The sequence below is a fragment of the Dicentrarchus labrax genome, unplaced genomic scaffold, assembly GCF_905237075.1.
Source record: "Dicentrarchus labrax unplaced genomic scaffold, dlabrax2021, whole genome shotgun sequence".
NCBI lineage: Eukaryota > Metazoa > Chordata > Actinopteri > Moronidae > Dicentrarchus > Dicentrarchus labrax.
Genome location: NW_026136704.1, coordinates 24685135 through 24706713, shown reverse-complemented (window position 1 = coordinate 24706713; position 21579 = coordinate 24685135). Strand labels below are relative to the sequence as shown.

At 40.9% G+C, this 21579-nt stretch overlaps 1 protein-coding gene across 10 annotated transcripts in view; it reads right to left on the bottom strand.

Annotated features, from left to right (window-relative positions):
* Nucleotides 1-4388: 4388 nt before the first annotated feature.
* synrg (synergin, gamma) overlaps nucleotides 4389-21579 on the bottom strand; it is a 37098-nt gene continuing 19907 nt past the window's right edge. For 6 of the 10 annotated variants that reach the window (XM_051398768.1, XM_051398769.1, XM_051398772.1 and 3 more), the window contains 10 exons: nucleotides 20332-21306; nucleotides 15158-15709; nucleotides 13663-13826; nucleotides 13450-13503; nucleotides 12930-13026; nucleotides 12465-12613; nucleotides 11796-11906; nucleotides 11652-11690; nucleotides 8063-8095; nucleotides 4389-5499 (listed from right to left, as the gene is read on the bottom strand). In XM_051398768.1, coding sequence (XP_051254728.1) covers nucleotides 5368-5499; nucleotides 8063-8095; nucleotides 11652-11690; nucleotides 11796-11906; nucleotides 12465-12613; nucleotides 12930-13026; nucleotides 13450-13503; nucleotides 13663-13826; nucleotides 15158-15709; nucleotides 20332-21306 — 2306 coding nt within the window. In that variant the 3' untranslated portion in view covers nucleotides 4389-5367. The remainder of the gene's footprint in view (nucleotides 5500-8062; nucleotides 8096-11651; nucleotides 11691-11795; nucleotides 11907-12464; nucleotides 12614-12929; nucleotides 13027-13449; nucleotides 13504-13662; nucleotides 13827-15157; nucleotides 15710-20331; nucleotides 21307-21579) is intronic. The other 4 variants (XM_051398770.1, XM_051398776.1, XM_051398771.1 and 1 more) reach the window with 2 other exon arrangements.

Genomic DNA, 21579 nt, shown 5'->3' with positions numbered 1-21579 from the left:
AGAAATCTCAACAAGTTTTCATAAAATACATTCATGATCCAAAGACAATGAGTCAGTGCCACTGTGAGGTCGACATTTAAGGTTTTGAGTGAAATATCTTAAATGATTGGATGTATTCTTTAAAAATTGTTACAGTTAGCCAAGACCCTAGAGCAGGGGTCTCTGGCTTTTTACACTGCGTACCACTGCCAGTATATATAAGGCACTACCTCAGAAAATATTAGGCTCTCCCAAGTACCACTATTATGATGATGAGTAGCGACGGCCGACAGTTCACGCAGGAGGCAGGTTCATTCTTAATAAGAAGATTATTTATTGTTGACTGTTGTTGAATTAGCCAGAACCGAAACCAGAGCTTATCTGGTGGAAAAGGGGGTACCCCTGCTCCAACACGATGCTGGGGTTAACGTGTTAAACTTTTCGTGAACATGAAACATCCCTTTATGCTGACAATGTTAGCATTGTCATTGTGAGCATGTTAGCACACTAACATTCAAATTTAACTCAAAGCACCACTGTGCCTAAGTACAGACTCACATAGCTGCTAACATGGTTGTAGACTTGTTGCTTTATAAACACATTTATTGATCGTTAAGTTGACAAGAAAATTACAATGTCATCATTCAGGGCAAAAAACAAACAAAGAAAAAAAACTCAGGGCCCGACCACGAGTACATGTTCTCAGTGTATTGCCTATTTTTTTTTGTTTTACCTAAAGAGTTTACATTCTACATTTGCACACAAATTACTAAATAAATATCTTTACATTTGTTTTGGTTTTTTAGTGCGGTGGCTTGGGAGGAATCCTGGCTACAAACCTGCAATAATTTCAGTCTCAGTGTTGCGTATCTGTCTGTGCAGGTTTTATTTAAATCGCACAAAGCAAATATGAATATCCGCTGTAGCCGCAAAGAATTACTAGGCTTTAAATTATACAGCCTTTAATAATTCAGTATAATCGGCATGAGCTGCAACGCTACTCCTGTAACAATAGGTGTAAATCTTGCATTTCCATTTTAACAAGGCCATACGCACAAGGCCAGTTATTAATTCAAACAAGCTGCTTTCAATGCTGCTTCAATTTCAGGCACGCCACCCTCGTTATAGTCATAATTTGACAACCTGATTTAGTCACACAGCAACATATGCTTTGACTGTTGGATGTGATTCAAAGTGTGCATCACAGTTGCAACAATAAAGGCAGCAGCCACATGGAGAATGCTGCTTATATGGCTGCCAACAGCACACACAGTCCCAGGAGACACTTTTTTTTTTAAAGTTAATAGTAATATAAAGAATCCATAACTGAGCATGAAATACAGGAGTAAAAGAGTTCGATCGAGGGTCATCTGAAGTGCAGTAAGACCTTGGCTGATACAGTTCTGGTCTGTCGTGATTCTTCCTCAGTGAGCAGCTGAATGAGTGCGTTGTCTCTGTGGTGTAACGGTGACTCATCCGTCCGTCGCCTTTAAAGCCTCAACTGTCTGAACTGATTGATAGAGCGGACACTGAGGCACAAGACTGTGAGCCATGGAGCTGTACTCAGTTTGTAATGAACGTCTCAGCAGTGAAAATGATTCATATTTGTGTCCAAGTCATAAATGGTTAAAATACAACAACTACAAAACCTCTCTAAAACAGCTTCAACAAACACTGATGATAACCGAGATAGGATTTATTATAGGGCTTGTGTATTAGCATTGTTTTAGCTCGGTGTGTAATAGTATATATATCGGCTGATAAATAACAAGAAATGCCAAAGATACCGAGATGTTCGAGGTCATTTAGGAAACCGTAATTTCATTACATAGTTTGTCCACTAGAGAGCACTTATTGTACATCTTTCAAATTACATTTTAGAGTTGGTATGGTACAGAATACCTTTTGAGTGTAGAGCGGGAATACTTCTTATCTATTTCAAATTTACTCTTATTTTTATTCTCTAACAACAACAATAAATAATCCTCCTATTAAGAATATGCATATTACGATGCATGAACCGTCTGTAGCTGAATAGAGTCGGTCTATGCCACCGTACTTTAATGATGGTGACTGGAGAGCCTAATATTTTCTGAGGTGTAAGGCTTTGAGGTGTAAAATGTTTTCATTAGTGTATAATCACCTGAAAATAAGAATTGTTGTGCCTTCGTTACCTCAGAATGACCTGTTTATATCGACGCCTCGGGTCGCCTTCCATGGAGGCCGCCATGTTGAGCCGCCATGTTTCTACAGCAGCCCAGACCAGACAAACCAAGCACCTGCCATAGATAGGGACATTTGAGTTTTTTGTGCGCTTCATGGCTACCATAGTTTCTCCTTCGTGCTTGGAATGTGAGACTACACACTGGTCCTTTAATATATCATAGGGAGAAGACATAGAGATATTTTGAAGCTCTTCCTCTATCACCCTTTAAACTTTTAAAACCAAAACTTTTTGCTTTTTAAACTACCTTTTTTGATCCCCTGTGGATAAATAGAAATGTTATCTGAAGAAAGTAAAGCAGGAAGCAACTCTATTCACACGGATGAAGGCAATCAGTTGAACTTAATGTGCAGGAGCAGCTGTTTTTAATCAATAATGTGACTGTGGCCATGAAATACCAAAGAGCAGCAGTCAATACAGCACAGTATCACTTCAATCTCTCTTCTCTCCCAGAGTGATCATTTCAGTTTGGCATCACAGACAATGGGCGTGAAGATGACAGTCAGAGGAATGAGAGAGACTCTCTGCATTTTGAATTACACAATCTTATTCAGTAATTGATTTCAGCGCCTGTAATTTTCTGTAATCCCGGTGTTCACCGTGAGAGGAGAGGAATTCATTTTCTGCAGGAAATGAATTAGGGAACGGTGAGAGATAAAATGGATGTTGGAGAACACACCTGAACACAAGTGTGGGAACAATAATGAGACTGGTTTCAGAGCCCACCCCCTCCCGCCTCCCCCCAGACATCTCATTTGATTGGCTGCAGCTCAACCCGCCAGCGATGGCCCGGCAGGCTTGTCGAAGGAGAATTTATTCCATTTTGTTGCAAAGTGATGGAGATGAGGCCTCTCTGGCCGTAGAGAAAGTACATTATTGAGTGAAATGACGGGGGGGGGGGATGCGCAGAAACATTCATGCATACGGGAGAGGAAGTTTCACGGGGGGAAGCAGGCATAATAAGATCAAAAGGCCACGTGAATTAAATGAGTCTCATTTCAAAGTGTAATACACTCTTACTTAAACAATTCTTCCGGGAAAATGAATCCAGAAAACCAAAATTAATATCTCTTATAACATAGAACAGATTTTTTAAGTGTACAAAAGGAAGAGTTTTGGGAAATATGCATTTTTTTTCCTGCCAGGAAATAGAGAAGATTGATACCACACTACTCAACATCTAAATCTGAAGCTACCACCAGCAGCCTGTTATCTTAACTTAGCATAAAGAATGGAAAGAGGGACACCAAACAAAATCCCACTTCCAGCAGTTCTAAAGCTTAATAATTAGCATATTAATCACATTTGTTGCTGAATAACTAAAAAAATAAGTTACATAAAAACTGAAAACATTTAGAATATGTTCGTATATTAGTTTAATTGAATTAATCTTGAAATATATTAAAGTAGGCTATGAGATTTAATATGGATGAGTGAGTACATTAAGCGATTAATTTAAGACTGAAAATTAAATTTATTTATTGGAGCAATGTTTTTGATTACAGGCGTAAGAAAACTGTACTTAGGTTTTATCCATTTTATAGTTATGAAATGTTATCCTACTAGCTGCCATTGTTACTCTAAACTCTGATATAACGTCACCTTCAGCTCCCACACCGTGGATGTTCCAGTCCTGGGAACAGGTATTTATCAAATTTATTTTATCGAGCTTGATCGATAGATATAACTGCGTATCATCTGCATAGCAATGAAAGTTAATGGAGTGATTCCTAATAATGTTCCCTAAAGGGAGCATATATAAAGTAAATAGTATTGGTCCAAGTACAGAACCTTGTGGAACTCCATGACTAACTGTAGTATTTATTGCATATTCATCGTTAACATGTACAAACTGAGAACGATCTGATAAGTATGACTTAAACCAGCTTAGGGCGGTTCCTTTAATGCCAATTTGAAGCTCAAGTCTCTGTAAACAAATATCATGGTCAATGGTGTCAAATGCAGCACTAAGATCTAATAATACAAGTACAGTCCATTGTCGGAAGCAATCAGAAGGTCATTATAAACTTTAAGCAGAGCCGTCTCTGTGCTGTGATGAACTCTAGACCTGTTCTATTTGAAAAGTGTCCTGAGATAACTTCTGTTATGAATTGGCGCTATACAAACAAATCTGAAAGTTAAATAATAAAAAAAAAGAATAATAATCTGTGACACGTAAACACAATAAACTATATGCGTATTTATTTACATCACATTCACAATACAGTCATAATTACAATGCTACAGCATCACACTGCAACTGTACAAAAAGTGCCGCTGCAATTTTAGTTTAGAATCACAGTCAACTTCTTCCAGCTCTAGTTGCACAAAACACCAAGACAGAAAAACAAAACCGTGAACATGTTTCCCTTCCAGTCACAAATCACAACCTTTTTCCCCTATAAAATACACAATTTAAATACCCCAACAGTGCAAAAAACATTCAAAGCAGTTAATCCAACACGATTCATAAAAAGGCAGACAGGTGTGCCTTAGTTTGAATGTTAAAGATTTCAGAAGTATATTAAAACAGCCACAGAATTTCATCAAACAGACCCGACCGACACGTAACGTAATTCAAGTACAATAATAGGCTTATGATTCAACAGCTCTTGTTCAGTGGGAACAAAAATAAAATTCCTCTCAAACAGAAGCAAAGCAACAAGTGACATTAAAATCTCAAGATGTTTACAGACGTCTTCTGCCAGTGTTTGTAATGATATTGCACACCTGATAATTAAAATATGAGTCACTGATGAGAGATTATTAAGTAATATTGATATTTTTCTGCAGTGAAAATCAGTAGGAATCATCTTAAAAGCATCATTAGTAACTAATTTAAATATGACTTACTTATACAGCTGACCTATATGTTTTAGGTAATTAATGTGGAAGAACAAAAGGGTAACAATAATACCATTGGGTATTTATTTAGAGAAAAGCTTTGAACAAACTCTGCCTGAGTGAGAGCTGAGTTCACTAAAACTGTGACAAGACGGAGCAGAATAAGAAACAAATAAATACAGAGGGATCCAGTGACTTTAACGTCCTTCTCTCGCTCTCAGTCCAAGGTGAGAGCCCGTGCAGTGTGAGGTGCGTCGTTGCTCCACCTATCTGATGTTGATTAGCCCGCGCACCGTTGCCATGGCAGCTGCAGCCGAAGCTCAGAGCAGGTCAGGCAGTATGAGGCCCGGGGGTTTGGGCTCCACACAGTTAATCCAGAAATTGGCACAGCTGGCGTGGTACTGGTGGCCCCCGTACAGCAGCTTGAAGTTGTCCGTCTCCGAGTTGAACGCCTGTCAGACAGAGAGAGGGTGAACACACCTGAGTGACAAAGACAATAAACACATCTGTGCACACAGGAGGGGAGAGGGATGGATGCGCAGGATATGGACAAGGAACAAGACGCTTTCTTATTCCTTTACCGCTATGGTGTAACTATGACTGATCGGCCATTAAATGCATGTTTTTTGTGTGTGCACCATTCTACAGTTTGATGTCTGAATACAAAAAATGCACCAGTGTTCATTTACAGCATGATTCACATATGAAGAGCCACACTATAGTACAGACTTTAGCTCGTGTAAGGAGAAAATCAGCCTCTGGCATGAAAAGGATTTTAACACATACAGGGTTTACAGGCATGCAATTCCTGCTAGGAAAGATTCAACTTTCTCATTTGTTTAAAACTGCCTGCATAAAATCAGACGCGAATACAAGGAAAGGAAAAAATTCCACTGCGTACAAAATAATACATAACCTCAAATAGTTAACGGCTAAGGCTTTGTTGTAACTGTAATAACTGAAAAGTGCAAATGTGTATCTACAGCCATATACAGTGAACATCTCACTGACCTCGTCTGGATCTACACGACTGTTGACAAATAGTCTAATAAATCTGAAGAATGCCGGCCTGAATTCAAAGCATGAAGATGCAACACACTGTGACGCATTTAAGTTCTTATTGAGACGTTTAGAGACGAGACAGTCAATTAGAGACAGTCTCTCTCTAATTTGTGCGTAGAAATGTTCTTACTGTGCGACACAAAATATGCAAAATCACAAATGTTTTGTTCTTACCACCGTGCGTCTGTTAGTGAACACCCCCATTTCTTTACATAAAGAAAGGATTTGCCTAGAGGTGTATCATGGAGAAGTATATAGCACCTTTCAAACTAATCTAACGCAACTTTAAGTGCTTTACAAGACAGAGAATTAGTTTACAAAATACACAGGAGCAGCACGCTCTGTCTGAACAGTCCAATTGGTTAACCACCAATAAGTTATTGAGTCTCCAAACAGTGGACGGTTCAATATTACAAAATACTCAATACAGAGTGATGGAAAAATAGTTAGTTGATAGATATAATTAGGATAACGTCTCTTTCAACACCTTTTTTGAGTCAAATACAGGTAACAATGTCGTGATCAACTTCAGTACATCTTAACAAATCACTGGGACTACTACAGAAAACTGCAGATGAACATTTAATATCCAGGACACTAACCCTGACCATGCACAGTCCAGCTATATAATAGGTTTCCACCTAGTCTTGTTTACAGACATTTAATGAATGACAGCTGAAGTTTATTTAATCTGCGTTGTCTTTGCCCATCACTTGCAAATTCTGCCTCAAAGTTGATCCAAGTAACTGTGTCACTGCCTTTATGCAATGCTTTATTTATCTAAAAAACAGGGCTAAGAGACTGAAAATATTAAATATATGGTCAATTGATATCTTAAAACTGACTAGAAACCTCTGCCAGGAAGTTTAAACCACATGTTGATGTGTCATTAAGGTTACAGGACTGGAGGCCATTTCCATCACTGCTCTGTACCCGCAGCTATAGATCAATACATCGGTTTTCAGCCAAACCTGTGTCTGTACAATATGATTTTTTCTGTTCATGAAATGCTTAACATTTGTTGTTTAAACTTTAACGACTCTCCCACGTTTAATCTGAATTTACTGTAGCTGTTCAGAAAATTAAACGTGGTGATCTGGAGCGCTGTGACACGCGTGACGAGCCCAGCTGTAGCGACTGCGTGTCCCATCAGGAGACCCTAATGTGTGTGATGTGCAGTTTAAGAGTTTGCATCCCTGGTGAAATACTGGGAGCTGAAGCCGGAGAGAGGAATGAGTCATGTGCGGTGAATCATAGCCTCCCACACAGAAGGAAAAGGGGAGACGCATGCAGAAAGCAACAACTGCATACAAAATACACCACAGCAACACACCATTAAGTAAGATACATCTCCACCTGCGTGAATGCAGTCTGCAGCACAGATGCTCAGCTGGATGAATGACACATTTCCACTCTTTGCTTTTTCCTCACACACACAAACACACTCACATTTCACAAGCAGAGCGATTTCCTTTCCGAGCTCTTTTGTGCCCTGGCCTACTTGTTTCCACAAACCTGCACTTACGACTGCCAAAGCTGGGAATGTTGGATGGAGAGGATGCAAAATGAAAGGGTGGTCACACAAAGACGTTCTGTAATACTGCCTCCTTTCACTGCAGAGCCTCTCCCTCTCAAACCTGCACTTTTTCTCCTTCACTCTTTTACACTGCAGCTCCCTCCTAGACTTCACCTGTATGACAATGGATGTAGGTCAATTTAGACAGATTTTGTACATGATTAAGCCCTTCAGACAGGCAGCCACCGGTAACTCCGCTCTGAAACAAGAACTAGAGTATTCACGCTTTCGAGCTGGAGCTTCACCTGACCTTTGTAGCTGCATGTAAAGCTTCAGGATCCAGACTGAGCCACGATGGTCGGATAATATTAAAATCTACTCTGAATCTATTATCTGCTTTTCTATACTTTATGAATAAATAAATGAGGCATAATTACCCTTAACTTCGTGTCACTGTCTTTAGTCAATGCCTGTAAGCACAAGAGGAGTCTGCATGTTGAAGCATATTAATGCAATGTCCAGAACAAATTAAAGTGTGCACAAAAAGAGCAGCAAGCAAACATTGAGATCAGCTGTTTCACCAGGACAGAGCTCCCTTTTCCCAGAATATTTGTGGGTGAAAGCATGAAAGAATCCCAGTTATTACCCTCAGGGCTCCTACACATTTTATATCTCAGGGATTTTGCCTTGATACCACACTACTCAACTAAAATATTGATTGAGGATTTCAGTCAGTGTTGGATATATCATAGTAGATAAGCTGCCATTTCCATTCACTTGTAAACCTGTAAAGGACTTCATTTTTGAAGTGATTGTGCCATGAAATCTGTCCAGCAGACCCTGTAGAACTGAATTATATGTTGAAAATAATGGCATTAATTAATAATAATGGCATTTGATGTTCAAGGTTATAATCTATAAAACATTTCAACTAAATTCAGTCTAGTTTTAAAAGACGTCTAGATGTCTTTTCTGGGTTGGGCTCCTGTTATCAGCTGCTCCAACAACAAACTGAGAATTTGGGGAATATAATGGGTAAAAGTAACAAGACGCTGATCTACAAAATCTATTTTACTTTCATAAATCTTAATTAATTCCTAAGTGGCTTGCCGACGAGGACGATGGTGAGCCGCCACCCTACACATATCTTGCTCGCTTGTTAAACTAAGTTTACTGACATAAATTCCACTTTTAAAGTATCATGTGTTCTCAATTTTTATTTGTGTATTTCTTCTCATTACAATGAAGGAAATCATGTTACTCAGACAAGTTCTCACAGACAGCATTCCTCTGCTTTCACTGTCAGTTTAAATGTCTTCAGTTCCACAGCATTAAATAGAGAGCACATATGTGTTTAGCCAAGATATATTACAGGGTAAATAGCCAGAAAATCTACAAAGATTTGTGTCGGTTTTTTTATTTCATTCTAGCCAGCATTCATCAATTCACTATTTTTTTTTAGGCCTGGTATTATCCAAGTCATTTCCCTGACTTTCTCCAGCTGTGTAGGAACCCTGCTACCCTGAGGCACAATAACATCTGCTGAGACAGAGATGGACAACCAAAAAACAGATTTACAGACAAAAAGATTTTTGGATATGGGTACATTTGAGGACACAGTTTGGATCCAAACTTCTGTGAGCACGGATGTCAAACATCAAGTTAAAGCTACACAGAATAATCAATCCAAATCCTTGAGGCTCTCCTTGAAAACCTGCATTAATATAAATAGCCAGAAATGCTAAATTATTCAACTTAAAATCCTTTCCAGTGCTTCTCCCTGTAATTGCTCAAATTAGCATTTATCATTTAGCAGAAATGCCAGAGCATCATTAGATGAAAAATATCACTTATGATAAAACTACTGAGCAGAGAAGCTGCTGCAGGTTGCCCATCGCTGCCTCCTGACCAGAAGAAGAAAAGAGATGACACAAGTGCTGCATCCAAAAAATATTGGTCCATTATTATGTACGATTTCCTCTCTGACTGCATTTGAGAAAATTATTTTTTGGATCTATTGCTGTCAATAAATGGGACACAAAATTTGCAGAATCTTTTGAAGGATTAAATTTCACAGCGAGAATTAAGCATGAGCCATTAAGCTCATCTGCTGTCAAGCATTTTTCATATTTCTTTGATGCCACATCAACATCTCCACCCTTCTGTACCTTTTGGTTGAAAAACAAATCAGTACCTCTTCACTAAAGGACAATGCAACAATCAGTGCTGTCTGCTGTAGCCAAAGCCGTTCTTTCACTTCATTATACTCTGAGGGGATGCTATTCTCCACTTGGCTTTTATGCATCCTTACCAGTGTGGCTCTGCCAAAAATGTAATTAAAAGATGGGTTATTAATCTCATGCTAGTGGCACAGAGACAAAATAAAACTGCATTAATTTTCAGCCTTCCTCGCACACAAGGGTGAGAGTGTGTGTTTGTGTGTGCAGGTCTATATCAGCTGTACTCCCTGCTTATGACTAATGTGTAAGCCACATCTGCTCGTGTCCTAGATGCCTCTCAGTCAGCCATATCTTGCCCGGACCATCCATCTGGCTCTGGCTGAGCAGCAGAGGAAACGTGAGAAACAAATCAGCGCCACCATCCTGCCCTCTAAACTGCAGGGTCCGAGAATACCATTAATGGCCCACGTCGATGAAAATCCCAGCCACCGTAGGCAAAGAGGCAGACACACAGCAATTCTGCACATAGTGCAGCAGTTGGAGTTAATAACTGAGCAGTTATCAGAAACACCAATGGTTGTTAGATGAAAGTGGCAAGGTGAGCAGTTACCCCCAGAGAAAGGCAGAATAGAAAATGAAACCCTTCCGAGACAAAGTGACGACCTTTGTGACCTTGAAGAACCAATCCCAGAGTGCCAACACCCACCCTGAGGTACCAAAGTGACAACTCTCCACTCTCACTTATTTCAGGAGCGCACATAATTATCCCTGGACACTTTTTTTTTATTCATCCTTCAGTGTAAAAGCTGGGAGACAACAACGACCTACACTGACCGTTCGCTAAACCCCTCCCCTCTGAATATTGATTGTCCAATCATGGCACATCGGACCTGTCAAGAATTGGATTTCTGGTATGGATGGGGCCCTAATAAGAGAGACCTCTGGCATTAAAAGAGTTTGGAGGGTGGTATCTTTTTTTTTTTAGCCTTCCCAAAACCAAAAACACAAGCAAAAGTGAAAAGAATGAATCAAACAGTTTGTCAGATCCAAAGTAAGCTGCAAGCATTAGCATGACCGGCTAACTAGCAGTAAAGTTAATTATTTTGCAGGTCACATTAAAAAACAAGAGTTGACGACATGCTGTAGTATTTCCACACAGTGGGGAAGACAATCTCTTCCATGCTTTTTATTGAATTGAAGTGGAGACTCCAGAAACTCCAGTATTATCTTAAATAGCGAGGTCTTGCAATGTTACAAGTTCAACATACTGTTTCAAAGTACAAACAAGCCGAGCTGCAAAACCAAGCTGTTTCTTTATTTCCATGTCTTCTATGTGGATCAACAGCTGCCGGGGATGCTATCTTTTTGTTTGAGATGTGTAGCTTTATCATGTATGTAGTCAACAAATCAGTGAGGACATAGCGAGCGAGCTAGCTACATATAGCTGATCCGCCAGCGACGGCTCTCATCTTAGTCTACAAAATCGTTACTTGTTATATTATTTTGAGCGTTAAATCCGGCACTGTTATCTTTGTAAACTGCATATGTGAAACGTAAGAAACGGAAAGCTTGACAGGCATAGCAACAGTAACTAAGAGGGGCGGGGCTTAGCGAACAGCATTTTGGCAAATGCTGTCTATCTCTTACAGTATGTGTCTAGGCCGTACTGTCCGTCGTATAGGCAGACAACTGTTGTCTGCCTGCGAGAGAGGAGCAGTGGAGAGAAGTGAATCCTGTCACTTTGGCCCCCCCACCGGGCTCGTTGGAAAGAGGAGAATAAGCCCCCCCGAGGCCCCCAGTGGGAAAGAGTGGAATGAGATTTAGTTGACAGTTGACTGTCTCATACTCGTTTAAACAGACGTCCAATAGTGCTTTCTTCTTTGTTCTGCAAAACGTTTCAAAGTCAAAGAAATGTCAGTTGTTATCCGACAACATTTATGTAAAAATGTATCCACTAACAATTATTCTGTGCGTGTGTCTGTTTACAAACCTTGCTGCGAGCATCAACGTTGAGCAGACACACCCCACAAGCCAGCTCCTTGGCATTCTTGATGCCGTGCCTCAGAATACAGGAGGAGAAATCTAGGGAGCTTTCATCAGGCTACACACACACACACACACACACACACACACACACACACACACACAAAACAAATTTAACTTCCTGCTGCAGGGCAAAATGTAGTCATTTCTATTCTTATAATAACAGCAGTGAGAACAAATCTGCTTACAGTAAACATCTCCAAGCATCATCAACTCTGCTTGACTTCAACTATGTGGAGTAACAAACAAACAATATACATCTTTCTTCTTCTAGGAAAAAGATCTACCTGCATGCTTCAAATAAACATCAGTTCAATTTTGCTTTCTGTCCCTCATTGAGATACTGTGTCTGTTTTATCTTCTGTAGTATGAAAAACAATATTCCCCCTCTGCTGACACTAACAGACAGCTGGATAAATAAATCTATACAGTCCCTGTCATCCTCGTTGATCCCAACACAAGCAACCCAATCAATGAATCATTGATTTTAAACTAATGGACAATACTAGATTCACTAACATTCATTACGTTATTGGCAGCCTTTTTAATGCGAGCTGCTCCGCAATGCTCTATTATCAAGTGTACATACATCTGTATATTTACTGTATAAACTTACAGCGAGCTTGGCCAGCGACATGAAGCCCATGAGGTTGTTCCACACGCGGCTGATGTCCTTCAGCAGCTGCTGCAGCTTCTCGGAGCACACGGCCGTCGCCTTGATGCCCAGCTCCACACGCCTGGTGACGCGATACACTTCCACCACACCTGACAGAGGAAACACACAACCACACAAATCACAAAAACATGTTTTGTTGCTCTTTTTGTTCCATTTTTCCCCCTGGTCCCTCGCTGTGACACGTTTCCCGCTCACAGCTCATTAAAAGCGGAGGACCACAATAAGGGAGCAGGACCTTGTCAGACCAGGCAGAGATAAGCCATCACACTAGAGCTTGTTTTAATCTTTTCCTCTCTGTCCGTCTGTCCTTCAGAGGGTGTAAGGCCACACACAGGGTTCTTTAACGGTCCTGCCTTGTTTATAGTGGTGTGTGTGAAGGAGTGAGTGTAGTTTGAGACTCCTCACCCAGCAGGTACTCCATGCCCTGTGCAGACTGGATGACCTCGGTGCAGACAGAGGAGCTGCTGATGCCGTTCAGGATGTTGTTAGCTTTGGTGATGACCTTAATGTTGGAAGACAGAAGACAGATTTATGACATAGCTACTGGGTTTTTTCCTCATCATTCAATCATACAGTTGAGAAACACTTTCATCACAAGCCAAGGAGTATATGCCTTCAGCCAAAGTGTTTGAGGTGTCTGTCTGCTAAAAAATTAACCACATTGAGACATTCAGACTAGCTTTGGGCAACTGCACACTTTACAGAGTTTAAAATTCTTTTAAATCTCAATCCTAAAGGTATGTTTGCGCTAGTATAGAAAATTATTTGGCCCAAAATGTACATGATAAGAAAAATGTCAGCAGGTTGAAAAACATTTCAGTGCCTTCTGGTTATCTTAATTACTCTACTACATTTGTATAGCCTCTCTCATAACAAAGTCTTGCCATGGTACAGGGTCAGACACAGGAGACAAACAAATACACACCTCCAGAGCATTTTCCAAACACCTTTGCCACTCGTAAGCATAGCGCTCGCTCTCCTGCAACAACACAGAACAAAATTATCTCAAATGAACACAAAGGCAAAACAGAACGGAGGAACATTTTTGGACTCTTCAACAGTCCTGAGTATTGTGCTGAAATCTGGTTGTTAATAACAACACTAGCGTGCGGTGCCGTGAACGCCGGGCCCTCCTCACCTCGACCTCCCCAGTCAAGTCCTTGTACTTGTCCCTGATGACGGGCAGGGCGGGCTTCTCGCTCAGAGTGTTGGATCGGTCTCTGAAGGGCTGCTCTGGAGCGGGAGACGGGGGCGAGCGCCCAATCTCCTTGTCGCCCAAACTGTGACTGCGTTTGTGGGAGCCTGAGGCGAAGACAGGAGAGAAGAGGGAGATGAATAATGTTACCAACAACTACAAAAACATATATAAACTTTTTTTTTTTTGCTTCATATCAATTCAGTAACCCATGATGATGACTCATTTTGAGATATGCACCTGTTTGTTTGCAATCATTATACTTCCATTCTGTTGCAGCTAATTCCTCGCGGACAAGGACAGCATGAGTAAATACTTAATTTGTGACAAACAATAATTACGTACAAAACAGAGGGACAAATATGCAGGTATGAATTATTCATAAGGACTCACAGACGGACAAATCCTGGCAGGGTACCACAACAAACACATGCTAAACCCAGACTATTCCAGTGGGGCTGGCAGTTAGTGTGTGCCTGTGTGTGTGTTGTCCAAACACAGGTAATCTACCCCCCCACCCCCGTACAACTCCTCCACCACCCACAGAGGCATGCGTCATACTCCCCACAATCGAGAAGCCCCACCATGATCAGATTACTGTTTCGTGGGGCGATGAGGAGTAAGTAAAGCCTGCTTCTTCACACAAATTAAAACCAGCACAGGGAGGAAAATCTATGAGGCAAATGGGCTTTTATCACAGTGCAGGAAACGCTAATAAATTATTTGTGAAACATGACGCCAGCAAACAGCAGTTAAAAAACGAACAGCCTTTAAGTGGATACGGTTAATTTCTGCTCATTTGTTGGCCTCTGCTAATCCATCTCACCAGTCACTGCCATTAGAGCAGGGCTGTCATCTCAACACTGCCATCTAATGTCTGACAGCTTTATTACAGATCAGATGGGCCTAACTGGTGGGGGTGGGGTGGGAGAAGATGCTAGAGGAGAGTGTTGTTGCGCCATTTTAGGGCCAAGAGCTTAGAGATGGCCAGTAGAGTGACAGTCTTAATTAAAAATATAAAATATTCGGTCAGAATTTTGATATTAATTATATTTTGCTAAAACTGTTAATCAAGTGACAATTCAGAGAAAATTAAAAAGAAACATTTTCATTTATTTTCCAATTCTTAATGTGAGGATTTATTTCTTCACTGTTTAATGTCATTAACTGATTAACCAATTTGAAGACATCATTTTGCATTGTGCTTAATCGTGATATGTTTTTTCATTTTCCAAACAACTGATTGGAGTTGGCAATTAATGATCATTTCCATTGTCAATTAATCTGCTGATTATTTTCTTGATTTTTTTCTAAAATGTCAGAAAACAGTCAAATCTTTCAACAATCCAAGGTGACAATAGATAAACGAATGATGAAACATGTTGTTAGCTGTACTTCTATCACATATAGTAGTATCAACATGATGTTTGTGACTCACCTTGAACAGACAAGTCAAATGTCGCTAGTTCGTTCTTGATCATCTCCTCACTGGACTTGACTTTGGCCTGAGCGCTAGCTTTGATAAAGTCAGACTTGCCAAACTTAGGCTTGTCCCCCTGGAAGGCTCCAAACTCATCGGAGGCCTCGCTTTGGTTTCCCTCAGAGCCTGCCTCAGCAGTGGCGGCTGGTGAGTCGGACTTTTCAGAAACAGTACTTGCAAAATCCCCAAAGTCGTCCTCAGCAGTGCCACCGCCCTGGTCGCTGGAGCCAAAGTCAGCGAAGGCTTCAAACTTGTCCTCTGTCGATGAGCTGTCCTCTGTGGGGAAGGAGGTGGTGATCTTTGCTACAGAGCTGCTTGTGATGTTTTCGGTGCTGCCAAAGGTCAAATCCTTCCTCTGTGTTGGCACTAAAGATGGAAGGGAAGCTCCTTCCAAGCCCTGTGGCTTTCTGACCTCACCGGGCAGACAATCCTCCCGGTCTGACCAGTCGTAGCTAGTCAGGGTGCTGAGGTCCGAAGTCCCAAAGGGGTCAAATTTCATGTCGTCTCCTTCTGTAATGACAACACAGACATACCAGTGGTTCCTAGGAATAGCACAGATGCTGTCATGATAGGTGTTAGATTAATGAGCCTGGATGAGGGACTGAAATTCCTGTTGGATTATCGCTATGTCACTTATCTACAGTTCAAGTGACATCTCTTTTCTTCTAATGGGAAATAGGTCTTGAGAGAGTCACTATGAAAAAAGTAGTGTAGAGTAACCTGAACATTTGTTTAAAAAAAGAGACATTTCTGTTGTATTTCTGAAATGTCATTTTTCAACCCTGTAAGCACCAGAAATTAAAGTTCATTCACCTACATTGTACTGGGATAGGGGCCAAAATCTTACAGATACCTTGAAACATGTGCAGATAAAACCTAAACTATCTTCCACAGGGCTAAACACCACTACAGGTAAATGAGAAAAACTGACCCTCTAACTTTACTATCCTGTGTAGCATAACCTTCAACAGTGGAAACAATGAGATTATATGTATTGTTAAAAAAGGACCCCCTACCCATATTTTACACTTTAAAAGATGTGAAACCAAATTCTGCAACACACAGGCAACCACGTACATCGGAATTCAGCACATTTGTGATGCAGACTACATTATTATACTAGCACTTGACTCATTGTTGTTGTAGCAGTGATAATACCTACAATGTTGGAGTAGTGCATCCTCTTGCCCACATTTTTGAGAGAGTTCTGTTTAATAAATTACTGTGCGAGGGGTAAACAAGTTGTTTTGATGTCTGCGCTGAATCATGTTTATGAGAAGAAAAATACTGCCATCATTTTACTGAAACACAATGAGCACTAACACTGTGTCTTTATAGTGGACAATCTCTCTACTCTCATTGGTGACAAACTGCTCCCCTAACAATAATCAGAGTTGATGTCTTTATACAAAATGCAACCTGAAGGATTGTTATCAATAAAAGATGTTTCCTGTCACTACATCTGCTTTGGGTTTTTTTTACACTGTGTTGTGTTGACAGAACACAGTTTGTGATCAGTTTCTTTAAGACTAATACAAACTGACAGCTTGCACACATTCGTCAACACTACAGTATTATGGTCTCCCTCTCCATTCCTCTCTCTCTCACACACACCGACTTTGTTGAACCCTTCCTATTTTGCAAGACAGAACCCTCTGATACAAAAAGCAATTTGTGAAATTGACAAGGACCTAGTGCTGTAAGCCTTGTGTCATTAGATCACTTTACGGCCTCTCAAGAAAGGAAAGGAGAAAATAAGACGGTACGCATTTCAGCAATACCAACAGTAATATTTATTACGACAACATGAGTAGAGAGAAAGAGAGAAAGGTCACAAAGTACTGTGAAAGAGGTCTATCATTACAAGAGGTTTGTCAAACTAACACTTGTAAAATTAGATTTCAGTCATTTAGAATACAAGGGCATGCAGTCAGGAGAAAAGGAAGAAAACAAACAGCGAGAAGGTAAAACAAAGATAATCCGAGGATATAGAAGCAGAAACCAGAATGAGAAGGCACATTCACAGACTAAATTCAGTAATTCTGGGGAGATGACAAACTTTGTTTTACTATTAGGATGTAAAGCAACAGGTGTTTTTTTTTGGAAAAGATATGAATACAGAACACTTGAAAAGCCAAGTTGAAAAAGATAATCCAAAGAACAAGCTCAAGGCAGGAAGAATTAACCCTTTGAGGACCTGAGAGTGGGAAATTGGTAGAGAATCCCAAAGATCAATGCTTGTTTGGAAAGGATGTGTACAAACTGCACTTTGGGAGCAGTGAGGACTTAAGAGCCACAATTTAAGAGCCTGCCATCTTTATACATTTACAATAATGAAATAAGATCCCGCTGTTTACTCTCATAGCGAATAAGAGGAGATGATCACAATATCTGCATTAATCTGCGTGTAAAAACATGAAGTGATCTTCATTCAAGCACTCAAAGGGTTACAGAAAACAAAGAGGGCCATCCTTACACCTGACACCCCACAAAGGGCCTTAATTTACATCCAATCATAGATGCAGAAACAGATTTAAAGAGACAGTATCCTTTTTCTCTTGCTACAGTGATTGTTTGTCAAAGCAGGCTAATGTGCACAAAGTCTTATGATCTCCTAAATAATAGCACATCATTATTACTCAAGACAACAATGTTTAGTTTGGAATGTTAACCTAAAATATTTTAATTAACATTTTAATTTTACTAAATACTGTAGGCTACATTAAATTTACATAGTTGGCAAATCACAACAAGATCAAGGAGTCTTTCATAATAAGAGCTCATATTCCTGTAATAAAAATACACTATTAAATCTGTATACATTTTTTTTCTTTGATAAAAACAACTTGCAATATTATTATGCATAAAATGGTATCTTGTATTATGTTCTTGTCAATTTCACAAATTGAAAAGGCAGGCACACTGCAGCAAAAAGCAAGGCAGGAAGGGTAATACTAACTTCATTATGTTCTCAGAGAGTCAGACCGTAGAGCCACACATGATAATTCATGCTGCAATATCACAGATAACGGTGAAAAAAGGAAAAAAAAGAAAAAAGAAAAATCTGATTCCTTTTGTGCTCCAGACTCAAAAGGAATCTCACAAAAGAAATACTGTCTCTTTAAGATTAAGTACATGTCCAAGAAACACAGTGCAAAGCATGGTGAGGTGCTCAAACTGCTCGGCCTGCTACACTTTAAACAACAGGTTAGTCCCAGAGCTCTCCAAGAACAAGAACATTGGATAAATAAGGGTGGAGGGGGACATGTGGAGCAGCTGTTACAGTAGCTTCAAAGCTTCTTAGGAATGTATCGATGTTATACTGGGCGCCGCCTTTGCCCGATCAGCAGTAGTGTAACTGTTTTGCTGCAGCTCCATGGACTGTTTGTTTGAACACATCATCCTACTCGTCAGTACAAAGGGGCCTGTTTCGGGTTAAACCAAAGTTCGACCACTGTACAGAAACTGAAATAAGGCAAAGGGGACGTTTACATTTATGATTTCTTCTTATCAATTCCTAGGATGAAATGATACGATATACCAGTTGTTAAACTGATAATTGATGATATGTTGAAAATACTTAAAGCTTAGAAACAACTGCTGTCCATGGAGAAAGTTGAATGCATGACTGAAAAAGTGTCACTGTTGGCAGGTGAAGACTTTCAACTTTCTCAACTCGCAGAAAATTGTCTGAGCATCCAAAAAAACTCAAAGAAGAAGAAGAAGAAGAAAGCTTTCACCTGACAACAATTACACGACGTCTCGGGTTACATTAAGAATCAGTCTTGAATGTTTTCTGTGAAACATGAGCCATGACATGGAAGGTGAGATGCTCGATGAATAAATGATGAGCACTGGAGAGAGGAGAGGGAGCGCTGACATGGACATTACCTGATTATTACAGAAACAGGGTCGATTGCCTTTTAATAAATGACCCAACAACAACAAGTTATAGGTAAACTTGAACTCCACTTTCATGGACGTGAGGTAGGGGGGAAAAAGCTGACACGCTATTCTCATACAACCTCTCATAATTAGAGGGCAATTTGAACCAAATAATACTGCATGGCAAATCTGAAATACTGCAGGGTCATACATAGCTGACATTCATAAAGACACAAAAGCACGCTCTCACATTCAAACATTCTCATCTGAAAATTGTATTGCATCCAGCAATGATGTGCCTATCATCTCAGCTGCTTTTGTGACACAATTCACTGTTGCTCCATTTCAAAGTAGCTTGTTCCCTGTTGTTGCATGCGAAATATCCTATTTACGGAAACATTTCATTTCCAGCTAATCAAAATTATATTATCTGGTACGCATTCAGCACAAACAAAATGTCAACAGTTAAAAAGGTGAATGATGGCTTACAGATAATGCCCTTGGTAAACTGCAGCCTATTGTGTGAAACCTGTGATTAGAATAAACAAGAGGATCATCACCGCCTCACCCTCCTGTACTCGTCTGTATTCAAGTCAACCTTTCTGTTGGCATTGCACGACACGTCAGCAACGTGCGTGCACAAACACACACATACACACATGCAGAGTTCAGCCTGTGGAGACAAAAGGTACACTGAAGGGAAGCGAGATGTCTGCCACTGCAGCGTGGACACAACAAACAGGGAGCTTATCCGAGTCACACAGACAGCAGCCGGGGACCTCGTCTATGAACTATGACTGCCAATACATCAAAACCAGGCACTCATCATCGTTTGTAAATAAATAGAGATATGGGCCAAGACCTTTCTGTCATTACAATAATAATATATGCAGGGAGAGAGGGAGGGGAACGTGGAAATAAAAACAGAAGGGAGGAAGGAACTAAGGATTCGAATAAATAAATAAATAAATATATAAATAAATAAATAAGATGGGATGAATGATGCAATGTAGTGTGAAAGATGTGATGAGTCTAAATCTGACATGGTATTCATGTAGTGTTATGTCTGTGTTCAGTATTTGAGCATATTCAATTCAATTAGGACCTCATTATTTTGCTTTTTGACCTCTCATTTGGTGATCACTGATCAAGTGGGCACTGAGGAGGAGAGGCCACTGTTGGCCTTGAAATTAATACTGTGTGTGGCTGGACGGGGCCTCACCAGAGCAATCGCACTAGTTCCTCACCTGTAGCGGGGGGCTGGTGGGCCGAGAGACCCGGCAAATCCAGAGAGCTGTCCGACATCACATGTTTCAGGTCTCCGCCCATGTCCGAGAGCTTCATGTCCAGCTGCACAGAGAGTGCGTCCTCGGAGTCGTCCTTTCCTACACTGCTCCCCCCGATGGACGGGAGGTCGAGGGACTTGACAGAGGCGGAGTCCTCTTTGGCCTGTTTGAAAGCGGCCACCTTGTCCACCAGAGTCTTTTCCGAAGCCCCGAGCGCTGTGCAGAATTTCGAGGACTGAAAGTCGGCAAAGTCCTCGGTGTCACTTTTGAGAGAAGAGAAGGAGCCACCGCCACTCTCTTTAGTGTCATCGTAGGCCAGGCCTCCCTCCAGCGACAGCTGTTTGAATACGTCGTACTTGTCTGAGCTCTGCTGAGGTCGTTGTTGATTGGAGGTCTCACCTTGGACCCCCGCGCTGCTCTCGCCTTTGGGCTCCCCACCAGAACTGCCAAACGCCATGAAGTCCGCAAAGTCGTCCTGAGGCGCTGCCACAGCTCCTCCTGCTGCTGAAACTTGAGCAGCATCAGAGGACGAGCCGAAGAGCGCAAAGTCACCAAAATCATCTGCACTTACCCCTGGAGGTTTGGCTCCACCTGGTAGGAGCACTAGAGAGGGGGGCACGGACACTGAGGGGAATGTGCTGGGTTTTGTCTCAGTGGGGGCAGGAACAGAGGGAGCTATAGAAGAGAAAAGGTCAAGGTCGGCCATGTTGAGGGGATTTTTGGGTTGAGAAAGAGACACTGCTGGCTGCTGTTGCTGCTGCTGCTGCTGCTGTGGTAGATGTTGTAGAGATTGAGAGTTTGGAAAAGTGGAAGGAAAGGCTGGTTGAAAGATCTTGGCCTGTTCTGAAGGGTCTAGTGGAGAGACGCTGTCGGCGGTTTTAAAGTCTGTGAAGCCATCATCAGTGCTGACAGACTTGAAATCTGCAAATCCTTCCCCTGTGAACCAAAGACAACAGTTTAAGATCATTAAAACATATTTATCACGGCATCAATTGGAAACTGACATGAGACAATAAAGCCTCAGCTGCTCCAGCCACGATTCTGTAATTTTACAATCCTACAAGAAAGGAAGCAGGTGAATTAGTTATAACTCTGTGCTGATGTGAATGTTGTTGGTCTTGTGATGAACTGTGGGCTGCAGAGTGTCCAAAGAACAGCACACATCACTGCACAAAAAAAGCTACTGCATCTAAAGACACACACATCCTA